The 13,655-nt window shown below is 35.3% G+C and overlaps 3 protein-coding genes across 3 annotated transcripts; 2 read left to right on the top strand and 1 right to left on the bottom strand.

Moving 5' to 3' along the window:
* Positions 1-178: 178 nt before the first annotated feature.
* On the top strand, positions 179-1,883 carry LOC149923089 (ubiquitin-conjugating enzyme E2 Z-like). Its single transcript, XM_090162424.1, has 7 exons — positions 179-536; positions 598-670; positions 731-918; positions 976-1,087; positions 1,150-1,274; positions 1,328-1,418; positions 1,483-1,883. The coding sequence occupies exons 1-7, from the start codon at positions 292-294 to the stop codon at positions 1,636-1,638; spliced, it is 990 nt and encodes a 329-aa protein (XP_090018550.1). The 5' UTR covers positions 179-291; the 3' UTR covers positions 1,639-1,883.
* Positions 1,450-4,535, bottom strand: Gpdh1 (Glycerol-3-phosphate dehydrogenase 1). The gene is made up of 8 exons (XM_090162423.1): positions 4,244-4,535; positions 3,970-4,147; positions 3,763-3,903; positions 3,339-3,480; positions 3,008-3,120; positions 2,718-2,948; positions 2,546-2,652; positions 1,450-2,485 (listed from the first exon to the last, which is right to left on the bottom strand). Exons 1-8 carry the CDS (start codon positions 4,282-4,284, stop codon positions 2,389-2,391), a joined length of 1,050 nt encoding a protein of 349 aa, XP_090018549.1. The 5' UTR covers positions 4,285-4,535; the 3' UTR covers positions 1,450-2,388.
* Positions 4,536-8,509: 3,974 nt separating this feature from the next.
* On the top strand, positions 8,510-12,364 carry Vps45 (vacuolar protein sorting 45). Its single transcript, XM_090163526.1, has 9 exons — positions 8,510-8,745; positions 8,846-9,047; positions 9,107-9,255; positions 9,313-9,699; positions 9,763-9,873; positions 9,935-10,108; positions 10,178-10,339; positions 10,407-10,762; positions 12,087-12,364. The coding sequence occupies exons 1-9, from the start codon at positions 8,653-8,655 to the stop codon at positions 12,154-12,156; spliced, it is 1,704 nt and encodes a 567-aa protein (XP_090019652.1). The 5' UTR covers positions 8,510-8,652; the 3' UTR covers positions 12,157-12,364.
* Positions 12,365-13,655: the final 1,291 nt, after the last annotated feature.

Genomic DNA, 13,655 nt, shown 5'->3' with positions numbered 1-13,655 from the left:
TGATAAGTAATAATACTACAAATTGTAAACCAAGTCAAGTTAATTATGATGTAAGTAGTAATTTATTCTATTCTGCCTTGGACATTTTAATTTTACAAAAAAAAACATTGAAAAATTTACAAAAATCAGCGCACCAAGTGGTACATTTTGGCAAACTTATTAGTCCAGACTGCTCCAAAGCTTCTTCTTACCAGCTGAGTGTTATTATTATGGATTGACGCCGTGAAAGATACCCCAGCTTCAAATAATGATAATTTGTTTAAAGTTTGAATAAATAAGTGTTAAAAAAATATGGCTGAAAATGGACAAAATGCTGGAAAGTCAAGTGGTACAAAATCTGAAAATAGTGTTAGTGTTAGTACCATGAACTCAAACACAACCCCAGCACATAAGCCCCTATCGGGTCTGGCTCATTTAGGAATTAGTTTGGATGGTTTTGCTGGATTATCTAGTCTCGAAACTATCAAATGGGATCCTGAGGCTGCTGATGCTGATGTTCCTGCACCCAGCCCATCATGTTTGCAAAGAATCAAAAGGTTTGAATTATAACATCCTTTGGTATCAACCATAAATTAATGTCAAATATTTATAATTTAGAGATATTATGTCAATATATCAGTCTCCGCCTCCGGGAATGTTCATTTACCCTGATGAAAACGTTTTGACAAAAGTATAAAACTTTCCTCTAAAAAAACCTAAGACTATAGGTTTAAAAATCCTAAATTTTTAGATTCACGCTCTTTTGACTGGCCCATTTGATACGCCATATGAAGGAGGGTTCTTTTATTTCATATTAAGATGCCCTCCAGATTATCCCATAAGACCGCCTCGTGTTAAGCTAATGACTACTTGTGAAAACAAAGTGCGCTTTAATCCCAATCTGTATAAAAATGGGAAAGTGTGCCTAAGCATTCTTGGGTATATAAAATAAAATTTTGTTATATGTTATTGTGTTGTAAACGTAAATTTTTTCAGAACATGGGCAGGGCCAGCATGGAGTCCAGCTCAGTCACTTTCTAGCATTTTAATTTCTATTCAGTCTCTTTTGAATGAAAAACCCTACTTTAACGAACCAGGATTTGAAAAGGTTAAGTCCTGAAGATTTTATTTCAGTGTTTTAGATTCTGAATGAGAAATTTGTATCATTAGGAAAGAAGTCCTTGTGACAGTAGCCGTTACAATGACATAATAAGACACGAAACCCTTAGAGTAGCTGTTTGTGATATGATGGAAGGAAATTCTGCTGACTCGAAAAATTGCCCTTCAGCTCTTAGGTAAATATTATGCTAAAACCTTAATCACTGGCCTCTAATTATTTCTAATGTAGAGAAGTGATGGAGAAGTCCTTCATGGAGTATATGGAATATTATAACACCGTTATCAACAATAACATGCACCTTACAACACTCAAGATGATGGTATGTTTTTAACCACAATTTCTTGAGTATCCAAGCTTAATATTTTATTTGCTGTAATTGATAGGATCCCTTTGGAGAAAAACGGGGTCATTTTGATTACAAGTCGTTGCAAGAAAGAATTAAAACCATAATTGCTAATTTGGAAAAACAGAAGAAAGAGAAAACAGACCAGCAACATATGGAGGACTGGCTAAGCGATACGTCTTCCGATGCCTCCTAAAACTTTCTATAATTTGTCCAATTTTTTCAGCAATACTGATAAGCATTCCACTTCCTAGTTTTTACTTTTGTCATATTTGTAACTTACCAAATATAAAAAAAAATTACTTTTAAATATTTGGTTTTGAAAGTATCTGACCTTAAATTCATTTAAAAAATTGGAACTCTAGTGTTATTATGTTTTTAAATTCTGGTATCATTTTGAAAATAATAACCCAGATTTAAACATATTAAGCATTCATACCAACGCATTTGCTGTTATGTACATTTATGGAAAGTGTGAAAAACTGTTGAAACTTGTAACATTAAAAGTTTTGCCTTTTAATCTTGTATTTCACAATATTTTCAATATTTTTAAGCGCATTATTTTTCAAACTAGCTGCAAATAATTAATTAAATCTTAGATGCTCATATTAGCGTTAAGGCCTCTAATTAAGTTGATCTATAATAATCTAAATTGAACTAACTTCCTTCATTTTTGTGATATAGACTAGTTTTTCTTGAAAACTAGATATTTGTATTCTAAACTTGAGTAAATTATAATACATTTGTACATATTTTCAGCTCAAATTGTAAAGTTCGCTTTACATTACACAATTAGGAGAAAAAAATGCAGCAATAGTGCTACCACAATAAAAAAAAATCTCAAAAAAAACTTTCCCAAAAGATAGCCAAAATTATGACAATTTAGAATATTTTGTGCTTTCTACAGTCTTTTTGTTCTAAAATGGATTCAATGATATTTGAGTATTTACATATGTTCAGGATGATTCCTTATACACGAAATCATATCTTCCGGAGGTATTTCTTTGTGGCAAATCCTATGGATTGCGACAAATAAAGGAAACCTGTAACATATAAAATTGTATGACTTGTTTCTTAAAAAATATACCACTGGCCCAACATACTTCTCCTCCATCCCTTGCTTTTGTAACATCATAAATACTTCTTCCGCCGTTTGCTGCCCTTGCATTTTTTGCCCATTGAGTAACTCCTTTTCAAGTTCGTCAATTGTCTAAAAACCAAACAGTGATACGTTAATTGATGCGGTTAAGTTTAAAAACACTTCATGGCACTTACTTTTCCAGTTTTTACAAAAGCTTCTGCAACTCTGCGGTTCCTTCCACCGTAGCAAGTCGTAATGAGATCAGCAACCCCGCAACTTTCGAAAAAGGTGCTTTGCTTAGCACCAGGATAGAAAGTTTCCGCAAATTTAATCATTTCCATTAAACCTATTCTAATAATCGCAGCTTTGGTATTGTCTCCGTAACCCAAACCGTCTACAAAACCAGCACCGCAAGCAACAATGTTCTAAATAAATTAATTATAGGGTTTAAATACGCAATGAGTCATATTTCATCGAATTTTACCTTCAGGGCTCCACAAAGTTCAACTGTACTAACATCATCTACAACAGTAACTCTGAAATTATCAGTTTGAATTAAGTCCCTTAAGAGTCTGCCCATTTCAGAGTTTTTGCAGCCTAAAAGAACAATATAATTTCATTATTTTTGGATAAATCTATCCTAACAATCATAGGGTGCGCTAAGTTGGCAAGAATTCTTACAAGAACTTTATTTAAAAAGCAGAGCTGAAAAGTACAAAATTTTTCCAGTCTTGTAAGAATTCTTACCAAATTTACGAGACCACAGTTATGACTGCTATATATTAGTTTAGATTTTTCTATTATATTATTCTGACCTATAGTAGTTTCGCAAAATTTTTCTGCAGCTACCTCTGGTGCAAGATTAGCGCCCATTAATACACACATTTCGATGTTGAGCATATTTTTTAAGACATTAGAAATAAGTTCTATCCCACCTTCGGGGTTAATATCAAAACCCTATAGCAATTTAAAAACGTATTAAAGCACATTCAAACTACGAATTAGTATCAGGCAATTTCTCAAATATAAGACTATATGGTTTCAATTTAATAAACAAGTATGGAAAATTTAGCAGCATGAATTTTTGAACAAGTCTGTACATTTATCATTTTTAAGACTTCTATGGATAGTGAAGTCTACAAAAATATATTTTTTATACACTTTGTTCTATAAACAATCTAAGATTGCTTTATCAGTTTTAACGATATTGTCAATCAAAGATCAACCTTGTTAACTTACTTTTATAAGTGATATTCCCACAGCTGAAGGTTTTAAGTTACCAACCAATGGTTTACACATGGGAACGATAAATTTGTGAGGTAAAACGAATACTAAAATATCCGCATCTTTACATGTTTCTAATACATCAGTTACCGCAACCTAGTATTAAAAATATTTTAGACTGATTTTATTGTATGCAAGATGTTTGAAGTAATAAGTACTTACAACATTAGCAGGCAATTTGTACCCTTTGAGATATTTAACATTCTCATGTTCCGTATTTATAATTTCACTAAGGTTACGACCATCTACAACCTCCTCATAGACAAACATATTAACGGTATTATCAAACGCGTCATATTTTTGTACATTATTTCCAATAATTCTGGCAATTGCAGACCCCCTATAATGCAATTATTATTAAATAAATATAATACTCAAAATGAGACAAAAAAAGTAATTGAAATTTATAATTGTGAACATTTAACGGATAAATTACCAATTTCCAGATCCAACAACGGCAATTTTGTTAGCTCCCATTGTAATTTCTTAAAAGAAATACAACAAGCACAGTAAGGATCGAGAAAAAAAGATGGAAATGATCTAAAATGAGATTTCAAATTCGGCAAGGTCGCGCTAACAGCGACAAACTTAACCTCCCAGTCCTTCACGAGTCACCTTTCTACCCTAGTACCCGTTGTTGTCACCCAAAGGTCCCCCAAAACTGTAGGGGGCGGGACCATAGAGATAGAAAATACTTGAGAGAAAGGAGGGGTAAAAGGGGGAAGCCATAGAGATAGAAAAGAAATAGAGGGAAGATTACGCGTTAAGGCACCCCTGTTTTTGACCGGGAAAATTCATCCTCCCTCCGCGCATGTATGAAAGCGGAGATGGGCAGAATTTGCAACGCCATCTATCCTTCCTTTGTTTACATCAAATGACAGTTGATTTTCAAAAAGGCATAATGTATTTCAATCCCGGTCAACTTCGCGAGATACAATAGTGCCTATATTTCTTTTCTATCTCTTTGGGGGAAGTCAATTAATCTTCCAATATTTTTATCCACGGCCAACTTTCATCACGCGCTGTTGGCCATCCTTTAGTCACTTTGTACCATAGATATAGGCAATGTATATAAAGGTCTAGATAAAATATTTCAAAGGGAGTGAATACGGAGGTGACAGCTAGCAGAAACGCGTAATTTCTGCAGGCTATCCTTATAACGCGCTATCTATCGGTAAGAAAGCTCGTGCTATCGTCGCGAGAGCCATTGTCTCCGGCTTAAAAACTATAATAAAAGTCACCAACAGATGGTGTCTAAAGACTACGGCCTGCGGAAAGGTCAAGCACTTAGTACTAAAATGCTAAGAATGCTAAGAGAGCTCGCGCTCTTGGTCACGTGCCTTCCTCGGTGTCTGCTAGGGGTCAATTCCGTATTTTATGTTAGGCTTAGACGCCCCGAAATTTTTCTAGACCTTTATATACATTTCTTATATCTATGCTTTGTACTTTAATGGATTAACCCATGGTACTTTGTGCGTGAGCGAATCATAGGATCCTTGAGCGAATAAAAACCTTTGAACCTTTGAACCTACGACCATAGAATTGGGAGAAATAACTAGAACGATTTTTATAATATTTCTGTGCGGGCCGATTAGAACCGTCAATTTAGCCTGTGCATTTCGTTGGCTGTCGTTCGACCGTAACGCCATCTCCACCACGTCAAACTAAAAAAAACTATCCCTTCAAAAATTAAAAAAAAATGGCGGTCTCGGGTCTCCAGCTCGTCGCTGGACGCGTATAGGCTTCGAGCTTAGGAAATATAGCGCCATCAGTCTTAATAACCGTAAACTAAATATGTAAAGAAGTAGCAGAAAACTTTTGAATTTCTAGGTTTTTCGGTTGAACTTTCAGCTTTTGCGCAGATATAATTTTGACTAGCAGACAGCTTTCATATATTCAATTTAAAACTCGGTCGGTAGGCGGCGATAATTATGACCAAAATTTAAACTACACACGACTTAAAACATGAAGTCATATCCACTTTTGGTTTTATCGAAACCCGATAACGCGTTTTTTTGATATTTTGAAACGCGGTTTTTTTAGCAACGATTCAAAACTGTGTTATTAATCTTGTAAGAGTAATTACTCAAACGACTTATGTCAAATTTTTTTTATTATTTTCTAAATGTAGTAGTGTTTCCGAGGGGCTAACCACTCTTAGAAAATCTGTACACCGGATTACGCTTAGATTACCACTGCCAAAGGCAGGGACTTCAAAGATTACGCGTAATCCCATTAGTACAGTCAAAGGTACGGCTCTGTACACCGATTACGCGGAGTGATCAGCCCCTCGAGTGTTTCTAAGATTAAACCATACCAAAAAATTTAAACCTATTTATTGTTAACATTTACACAAAGCAGACTATAATTATAAAGGAAAATCTAATAAGAATGTTTTTTTTTAAAGTCATCGTTTCGCTGCTATTTCCACGGGATTATTTTATCGCGGGAATAATCAGTTTAAGGCTGGTAGCCTGGCCAGGCTGAAAAATAAGGATTCTATGACTGGACCAGCCTGTGGCCAGCTGCACTAACAAGGAGACTACCCGAGGTGATTATCACCGATTTTGTTGAAACTCGGGGGTTAAGTAGACCTTATGGTAGCATGAAAATTTCCAAAGGGAAAAGTTGCAATGGGCTTTTGTTTTCCTATAGCAATCGAAAATGTTTTGACCTCTCCATTTAAAAAGGCATGGGATTTTCTCGGTAACCCAAATTTTGTTAAAATTTAATCAAAATTGATAAATTTTACCCAAAATCCTTGATCAATTTTAACCAAAATAGGTCAAATTTACCTTTTCGGGTAAGTTTTGAAAATATAATTTTTTTAAGTAAGTAAGTATCATGTGAAACCGAGAAAATCCCATGCTTTTTTAAATGGTGATTTTTGTTTTTAGTGATCAAAAACATTTTCGGTTGCCATGGGAAAACTAAAGCCCATTGCAAATTTTCCCGTTGGCAATTTTCATACTACCATAAGGTCTATCTAACCCCCGAGTTTCAACAAAATCGGTGATAACCACCTCGGGTAGTCTCCTTGTAAGAGCCTAGGTAGTTTAATAAAAAAAACTGGCCACTTACCATTTTTAACCTTAAAAATCAGGCTTTCATAATTTATGGTCAAATTATCTATTCTTGACAATATGCGCTAGGGCATAGGCTTAATAGGTTAGTTATTATGGGTATTTGCTTTCAAATGGTGCCTTTCATTTTGAAAGTAAATTTCATCCGGCAGAAAATGTTTACTACACACAAAGTCATATGAAGTAATTGAAGATGGAGTCCAATTTTCGCGATTTACCGCTAAAACCCATTTTCCTAGTAATTCAGCATTTCTCAGAGGAAATCTTAGTGTAAAAAAAATCTCTTATTCCGAGATTATTATAAAATATTTACTATAATATTACATACTTATGAAATGGGAATTTTTTTTCGTTTCCAGATCTCTCTTTACAATGTGAAAAAGCGCAGTTTTTAACCATTTTTGCGGATATGCTTTTAGACGCAGAAATTTAAACACTAAAAGACCGCCGCTGCGCACGACGTGATGCGCAGTGGATCTCTTTTTTTTCCCTCTTCAAAATTTGCGTCGTAGCCATGGCGACAATGTTTAATGCGTTTGTCAGATGGCGCAGTTTACCTTTGAAAGTGAATTGTTAATAGCGATTAGGAACTATAATGAGTTTTATTTATCACAAACCAAAGAGCTTTGATATTTATCACATTTCTTAAGGAACTTTAAAAAATATTTCATCATCTTCTTGTTCTTCGAATAAAAACAGTTTTACTCCTTTTTGTTTCTAAAAGTCATAAAGAAATTGCAATGTCTTTTATGCTTATTTTCTTAAAGGAAAAGTCCAGGTTGGGTAAAACTTGGGTCTATTTCAAAGATCATGTTTAAATAAACTCAAAAATATCAGTCGTAAAATTGTATCTTTTTTTAATGACGAGAAATTAATTTTTAAACGAGCCAAATTTACCCGCCAAGCGATCTGCCATTTTGTTTCGCGGTGACGTTTTACGACTTTAATCACGCGCTGTCCGCGCTCTGTTCCCTGCGCGCGCTTGCTCCGCGTGCGGCGTGCGGTCTGCGGAGGGAAGGTGAAAGAAAATGGCAGCTCGCTTGGCCGGTAAATTTCGCTCGTTTAAAAATTAATTTCTCATCATTAAAAAAAAAATACAATTTTACGACTGATATTTTTGAGTTCATTTAAACATGATCTTTGAAATAGACCCAAGTTTTACCCAACCTGGACTTTTCGACTTTTCCTTTAAACATATTCTTAATGATTGATCTAGATGTTTCGCATTTAGTTCGACGAATCTGACTGATTGTAGCGGAAGAACGTCAAATTACATTACTGCCAGATGCCACGAAATACCCTCAATTTAGGAGTCAAAATCCGCAATTTCATTGGCTGTGAGAAACTGAGAGTGCAACGCTTTTCTCATTTTCTTTTTCGGTATAGAATTATACTTTTAATTAAAAATAAACTGGTTTTTATGACCAGTGAACCCCCCAGATTCTATTTATTTTACTGGTCATAGCCCAAAATTAACTGGTCTTTGACCGACTCCAGTGCCTTATTTCCAACACTGGTCTTGACCTCCTCCGAGCTCAAGGTCCGTCGAGAAAATACACAATAATAATTGTATTATTAATCCAAGGTTCCAGGAGGATGGAAATCTTGAAACTCCAAGTCTTAAAAGTTATATGTAGCGAATTAGCGATTACGCTTACTAGAAAATAGGTTGAAAGCAGACGACATAAGATATATACAAAAATATTGTGTTTGGCGCTAGACAATTTGCATTTTGAAGGTTGTGAAACAAAATACCAAAAAAATGAATGTAATAGCTGCGGTAAAAAACTATGTTCATAAAATGATTGATGAATGTGGATCCGGAATGAAAGTTTTCTTGTTAGATAAGGAAACTGTACGTTTAAAATAAATATAATACTCAAATGTGCTATTAGCCTCGGCCATCTTCCATAAACTATAACTTGTAACATATTATTCATTTACTTTTGCTGTAGCTCAGTATTGTCAGCATTGTTTTTGCCCAATCTGATATATTAAATCTGAAGAGGGAAGTTTTCCTGTTTGAAAGAATCGACTTAGCATCAAGAGAACCAATGAAACATTTAAAATGCATCTCGTTTCTACGCCCTACCCCTGAAAATGTGCAATTACTCTCTCAGGAACTGAGAAGTCCACGCTACGGGCAATATTATTTATGTAAAAAAGCATTAAACTTTGCAGTATGTAGTTAAATTCTAATTCACATAAAATTCTAGATTTTAGCAATGTCATAAGTAGAAGCGATGTCAAAACATTAGCAGAAGCTGATGAACAAGAATCGGTCAGAGAAATACAAGAGTACTTTGCGGACTATTTAGCTATAAGCCCTCACCTATTTTCATTGAATATAGTTGGATGTTACCAGGTAATAAAATGATAATGTCTTCTTGAGATTAAGTATGAATAATAATTTTAATTGAAGGTCAATATATGGAACTCCAATCATCTATCACGAACTGTTCAAGGCTTAGCAGCTCTTTTGTTGTCATTAAAGAAATCCTGCAATGTTATTCGTTACCAAGCTTCTTCAGATATGGCTAAAAGATTAGCCGAAAGTTTGAAACAGTTTTCAAATAAGGATTCATCCTTATTTGACTTTAGACGGAGCGAGATACCCCCTCTTTTGCTTATAGTCGATAGGCGTAGAGACCCTGTAACCCCATTGTTAAATCAGTGGACATATCAAGCAATGGTACACGAACTTCTGACAATTCACAACAACAGAGTTAGTTTAGCTCATGTACCGGGCATAAGCAGGGATTTACAAGAATTAGTTCTATCATCCGAACACGATACTTTCTATGCGCAGGTATAAAAAGCTTAAAACTTTTAAAAACCTCTTGAACAGCTAAAATAATAGTTTTTCAAATAGAACCTACACCATAACTTTGGAGAAATTGGCAGTAATATCAAAGATCTTATGCAAGATTTTCAAAGAAAAACCAAATCCCAACAAAAAGTAGAATCTATTGCGGATATGAAAGTATAAGATTTGATTAAATTTTATCGTAGGCTGTAAATAAATATTCTTCTATAAATAATAGGCTTTTGTGGAAAATTATCCACAATTCAAAAAAATGTCTGGAACAGTATCTAAACACGTAACTGTGATAGGAGAATTATCACGATTGGTTTCAACCCACAATATGTTTGAAGTTTCCGAAGCTGAGCAAGAATTAGCATCTGGAAATGCTCCTGATCATTCAGATGCATTTTCCGTTAGTTACTCATTACTGATGAACGTTATATCAAGTTTAAGATGATTAAATGGCTAATGTTTTATATAGAAAGTGTCACGTTTGATTCAAGATAAGAGAATAACCCATCATGATGCATTAAGATTAACTTTGCTTTACGCATTATGTTTCGATAAAAGCAGCAATTATAATATTCAAGGTGTTACTAAGTTGCTTAAAGATCGGGATGGTTTTCCAGAAAAATCTATTCAGGTATTCTCTTTAAGTGATTTTTATCGAGTTAATTTTTCATTAACCTAAAATTAATCGCTCTTTCAAGTTCGTTAGATACATATTAGAATTTGGAGAAACAAAAACATCTCCATCGCCAGCCGATGGCATGCGTACAATAACTCGTAAAGTGATCAAGGGTTTAAAAGGAGTTGAAAATATTTATACCCAACACGAGCCTTTGCTGAAGGAGACATTGACAGATTTGATTAAAGGAAAGTTACGGGAGAGTCAATTTCCATTTCTAAATACCCCACCACAGACTGGAAATAGAGTCCAGGATGTTATCGTATTTATGATCGGGGGAACTACCTATGAGGAATCTCTGATGGTGCATAGTATGAACAAAACTCATCAAGGAATTAAGATAATTCTAGGCTCAACCACCATTCACAACTCAAAAAGGTAAAGAAAAATAAAACAACTCTTATTTCCATAATTTCAGTGAATTGGAAAGGTCAAAAGTCAAAATATTTAAGCAGCTATATTTTTATAACAAATACCATTACTGCTAAAGTCAGTGCCAAATTATACTATGTGTTTCAATTTGGGGAATTTTATTTTAATTTTTTTGAGAACAAACTTATGGTGTCCACCAAACGCCTTAGACACCAAATTTAAATTTAATACCCTCTATTTTACAAACAATTTATACTACTTTTATATAGTGGAGCTTAAATCAAAATTTGGGGGGGGGGGGGGGATTTTACTGTCTTAATTGTTCTAAGAAAGTCTTGAGATACTATCTGGGAAATTAGTGACTGAAGAAAAAACGCCTATTAGTCCTTTCAGATGATGTGAGAAGTTCATAAACTTCTGGATTTTTTTTCTGATTTATCAACTGCGAAAATACAACATTTATGAACTATCCACATGTAAAATGGAAATATCAGAGTTACATGTTAAAACTGTTTAACCATACTACTCCTTACTTTTTCTCCATCTTAATGGAGTTCTAATTGAAATTGACCAATGGGCGTTATTCCTATTTCCCTCAAGTGGTGGTTTTTGGAAGCTTGTCTTTTCGTTCTAAATTATTTATTTCACATCGAAAATGTATGGCAACAAAGTTTTTCAGCGACTGATTAACAGAATTGCCATACATTTTCGATGTGCAATAAATAATTTAGAACGAGAAAATGTATGGCAGCCCTGTTAAAATAGCGTCTGCTTCACCATGTTCCACACGTAAGCTTTCGAAAACCGCGGCAAACCGCCGCTTCCCAAATTATTGCACTTGCCAATGGCCACTTCATCAATCTACATTATGAGGTGTATTAAACCTTGTTTTCATGCACATCACGCGTTCTCTTATATCCAATGGGACTCGTAAAAGTACCATTTGTTAATAGTATTTTTTTGCTAAAAGTCCAGTGATGTGGCATGCTGTTCTATAAGTTTTAAAGGTGTTTTGTGAATTAGTATTTAATTCAAATTCGAAATATTTTACGAATTATTATGAATAAGAGCTTTGAAGGTTCTTATTAAATCAATATTTAGTTTAATTGCTAAAAACTTTACGAATTGTGTAATTATATTTAAAAGGAACCTTAAAAGTTTATATTGACCGACAAATGATGGCGCCACCAAATTTAATCCATTGTCGTAAGGTGTCGAATATTTATATTGCGTTGTTGCGATTCCCTTTGGATATGAATGGTCCGAGGTTTGCTACTACTCGCGAATGAAAGACTTAGGACGCAACAAAATAATTGTATTTATATTACAGCTTTTTGGACGAAGTAAAATCTGGAGTTCACGCAAGAACGTCATCTAGTCACAAGTCACATCCTCGATGAAGTTACATTCCTATTTATTTTTCAAATCAAGTGTTACCATGTTATTGACGCGTAAAACTTTTCCGAGCGTATTTGCATGTTTAATTATAACTTTCGTTAATAATTTAACCCTGATAAACAAAACATTCCTTTAAAAATACTACTTTGCGATTAAAGATGTAGGTACTGTGCAATCAATGTTTTTAAATAAAAATGGCTATTTTATACACTTTTTTCATTAATTGCACTTATAATAATAATAATCAGCTAGGCTAATACCCAAGGCACCACCTTGGATTAATAAAGAAGCTTCGCTTCCTGGATATGTCACTCAAAGAATATAAAGCCCCAGGAATGGAAGGATTGGCCGCGTGTTTTGGCTGCCATAGAAACTTCCGGCAAAGCAAATCAGAGTAACCGGAAACGGTTAACGCAACCCGGTCTCTCTTTAAAAACGAGAGGCGCAAAAGTTCCACTAGACGGAGCTACACCTTCCATTCCTGGGGCTTTATATTCTTTGTGTCACTCTTCGGAATACGCGGCCGTCAAAACGCGCCAAAAAAAATCGCGAGTCGCGCCACCAAACGGTGAACTTTGCATTGGTGGTATAAATAAAAACTTATACGTCTAAAGAAACAGGTGCGATTTTGATTACGTCATAGCCAAAGGTCATATTCCGTATTCGCGGCGCATGCGCTATAAATTTGTACCACCTTTTTTCTATCGCTTCGGCGCGTTTTAACGGGCAAGGGCAAACGGCCGAGCGTTGGGGAAAGTACGAGCGACAAATCCAGGAAGCGAAGCTTTTTTTATTCATCCAAGGCACCACCTTAGGCCTAAGTCATCAAGCGACTTTAAAGTCATTAACTCAGGTGGCCGGGTTACAATGCGTAGGAGGGTCGTGGCTACCCCTTCATGCCATGCGAACCAACAGCTCCTTACACTAACTATTACCAAAAGTAGAATAAATCGAAGAGAGAAAATCGCGCCAGACCATAGGCTAAATATAAAGTTGTTAGTACTATTCCAACTAGTAGTCTATAGTGTGACTAGGTCTCACTAGAAATTTTAATAGGCGCGAAGGTACAGTTGACACACTTTTGGGTCTTATGCTACTTTTGCTATTACCGTTCACCTTAACAAGTTTTTATGGAAGGGGAAACCGAAGAGCTCGGGAGAAAACCCCTTAAATCAGTGGAGAGAGAACTTGCAAACTCAACGCAGTGCCACCATGGAGCTGTGCCACAATATAAACTTCCAGAATCATACAGGTTCATGTTTTGACTGACTAGGTTCCCCTGTATAAACGGCCTGGCGGGAAGAGCGTGGAGTTTTGCAAAAGAGTGACGACACTTTTACCGCTTTTACTCACCCCCCAAGGCCAAATCGTTTAACGGCGAAATGGGCTTTGGCGCCTTCACGGTAGCGATATTTGACCTTGGCTGGGTAATTATGGAAAGAGCTACTGCACAGTCGCGGGTTTTCTTCCCGGCGCGAAAGCGCCATCACTTCCTATTCTT

The sequence above is a fragment of the Leiobunum rupestre genome, chromosome 11 (assembly GCF_980474605.1).
Source record: "Leiobunum rupestre chromosome 11, qqLeiRupe1.1.hap1, whole genome shotgun sequence".
NCBI lineage: Eukaryota > Metazoa > Arthropoda > Arachnida > Opiliones > Sclerosomatidae > Leiobunum > Leiobunum rupestre.
The sequence above is the reverse complement of the archived record's forward strand: the minus strand, read 5'-3'. Positions and strand labels throughout refer to the sequence as shown.

Bases quoted from the DNA above. Each gene is read 5' to 3' on its own strand.
- LOC149923089 (XM_090162424.1), top strand. From the start codon at position 292: ATGGCTGAAAATGGACAAAATGCTGGAAAGTCAAGTGGTACAAAATCT. The intron at 537-597 runs GTTTGAATTATA...TTTATAATTTAG, and splicing joins TGTTTGCAAAGAATCAAAAG to AGATATTATGTCAATATATC. The intron at 1,419-1,482 runs GTATGTTTTTAA...TGTAATTGATAG, and splicing joins TTACAACACTCAAGATGATG to GATCCCTTTGGAGAAAAACG.
- Gpdh1 (XM_090162423.1), bottom strand. From the start codon at position 4,284: ATGGGAGCTAACAAAATTGCCGTTGTTGGATCTGGAAATTG. The intron at 4,148-4,243 runs GTAATTTATCCG...ATTGCATTATAG, and splicing joins GTTGTTGGATCTGGAAATTG to GGGGTCTGCAATTGCCAGAA. The intron at 3,904-3,969 runs GTAAGTACTTAT...TTTTAATACTAG, and splicing joins ACAAATTGCCTGCTAATGTT to GTTGCGGTAACTGATGTATT.
- Vps45 (XM_090163526.1), top strand. From the start codon at position 8,653: ATGAATGTAATAGCTGCGGTAAAAAACTATGTTCATAAAATGATTGAT. The intron at 9,048-9,106 runs GTAAAAAAGCAT...ATAAAATTCTAG, and splicing joins CTACGGGCAATATTATTTAT to ATTTTAGCAATGTCATAAGT. The intron at 9,700-9,762 runs GTATAAAAAGCT...TTTTTCAAATAG, and splicing joins ACGATACTTTCTATGCGCAG to AACCTACACCATAACTTTGG.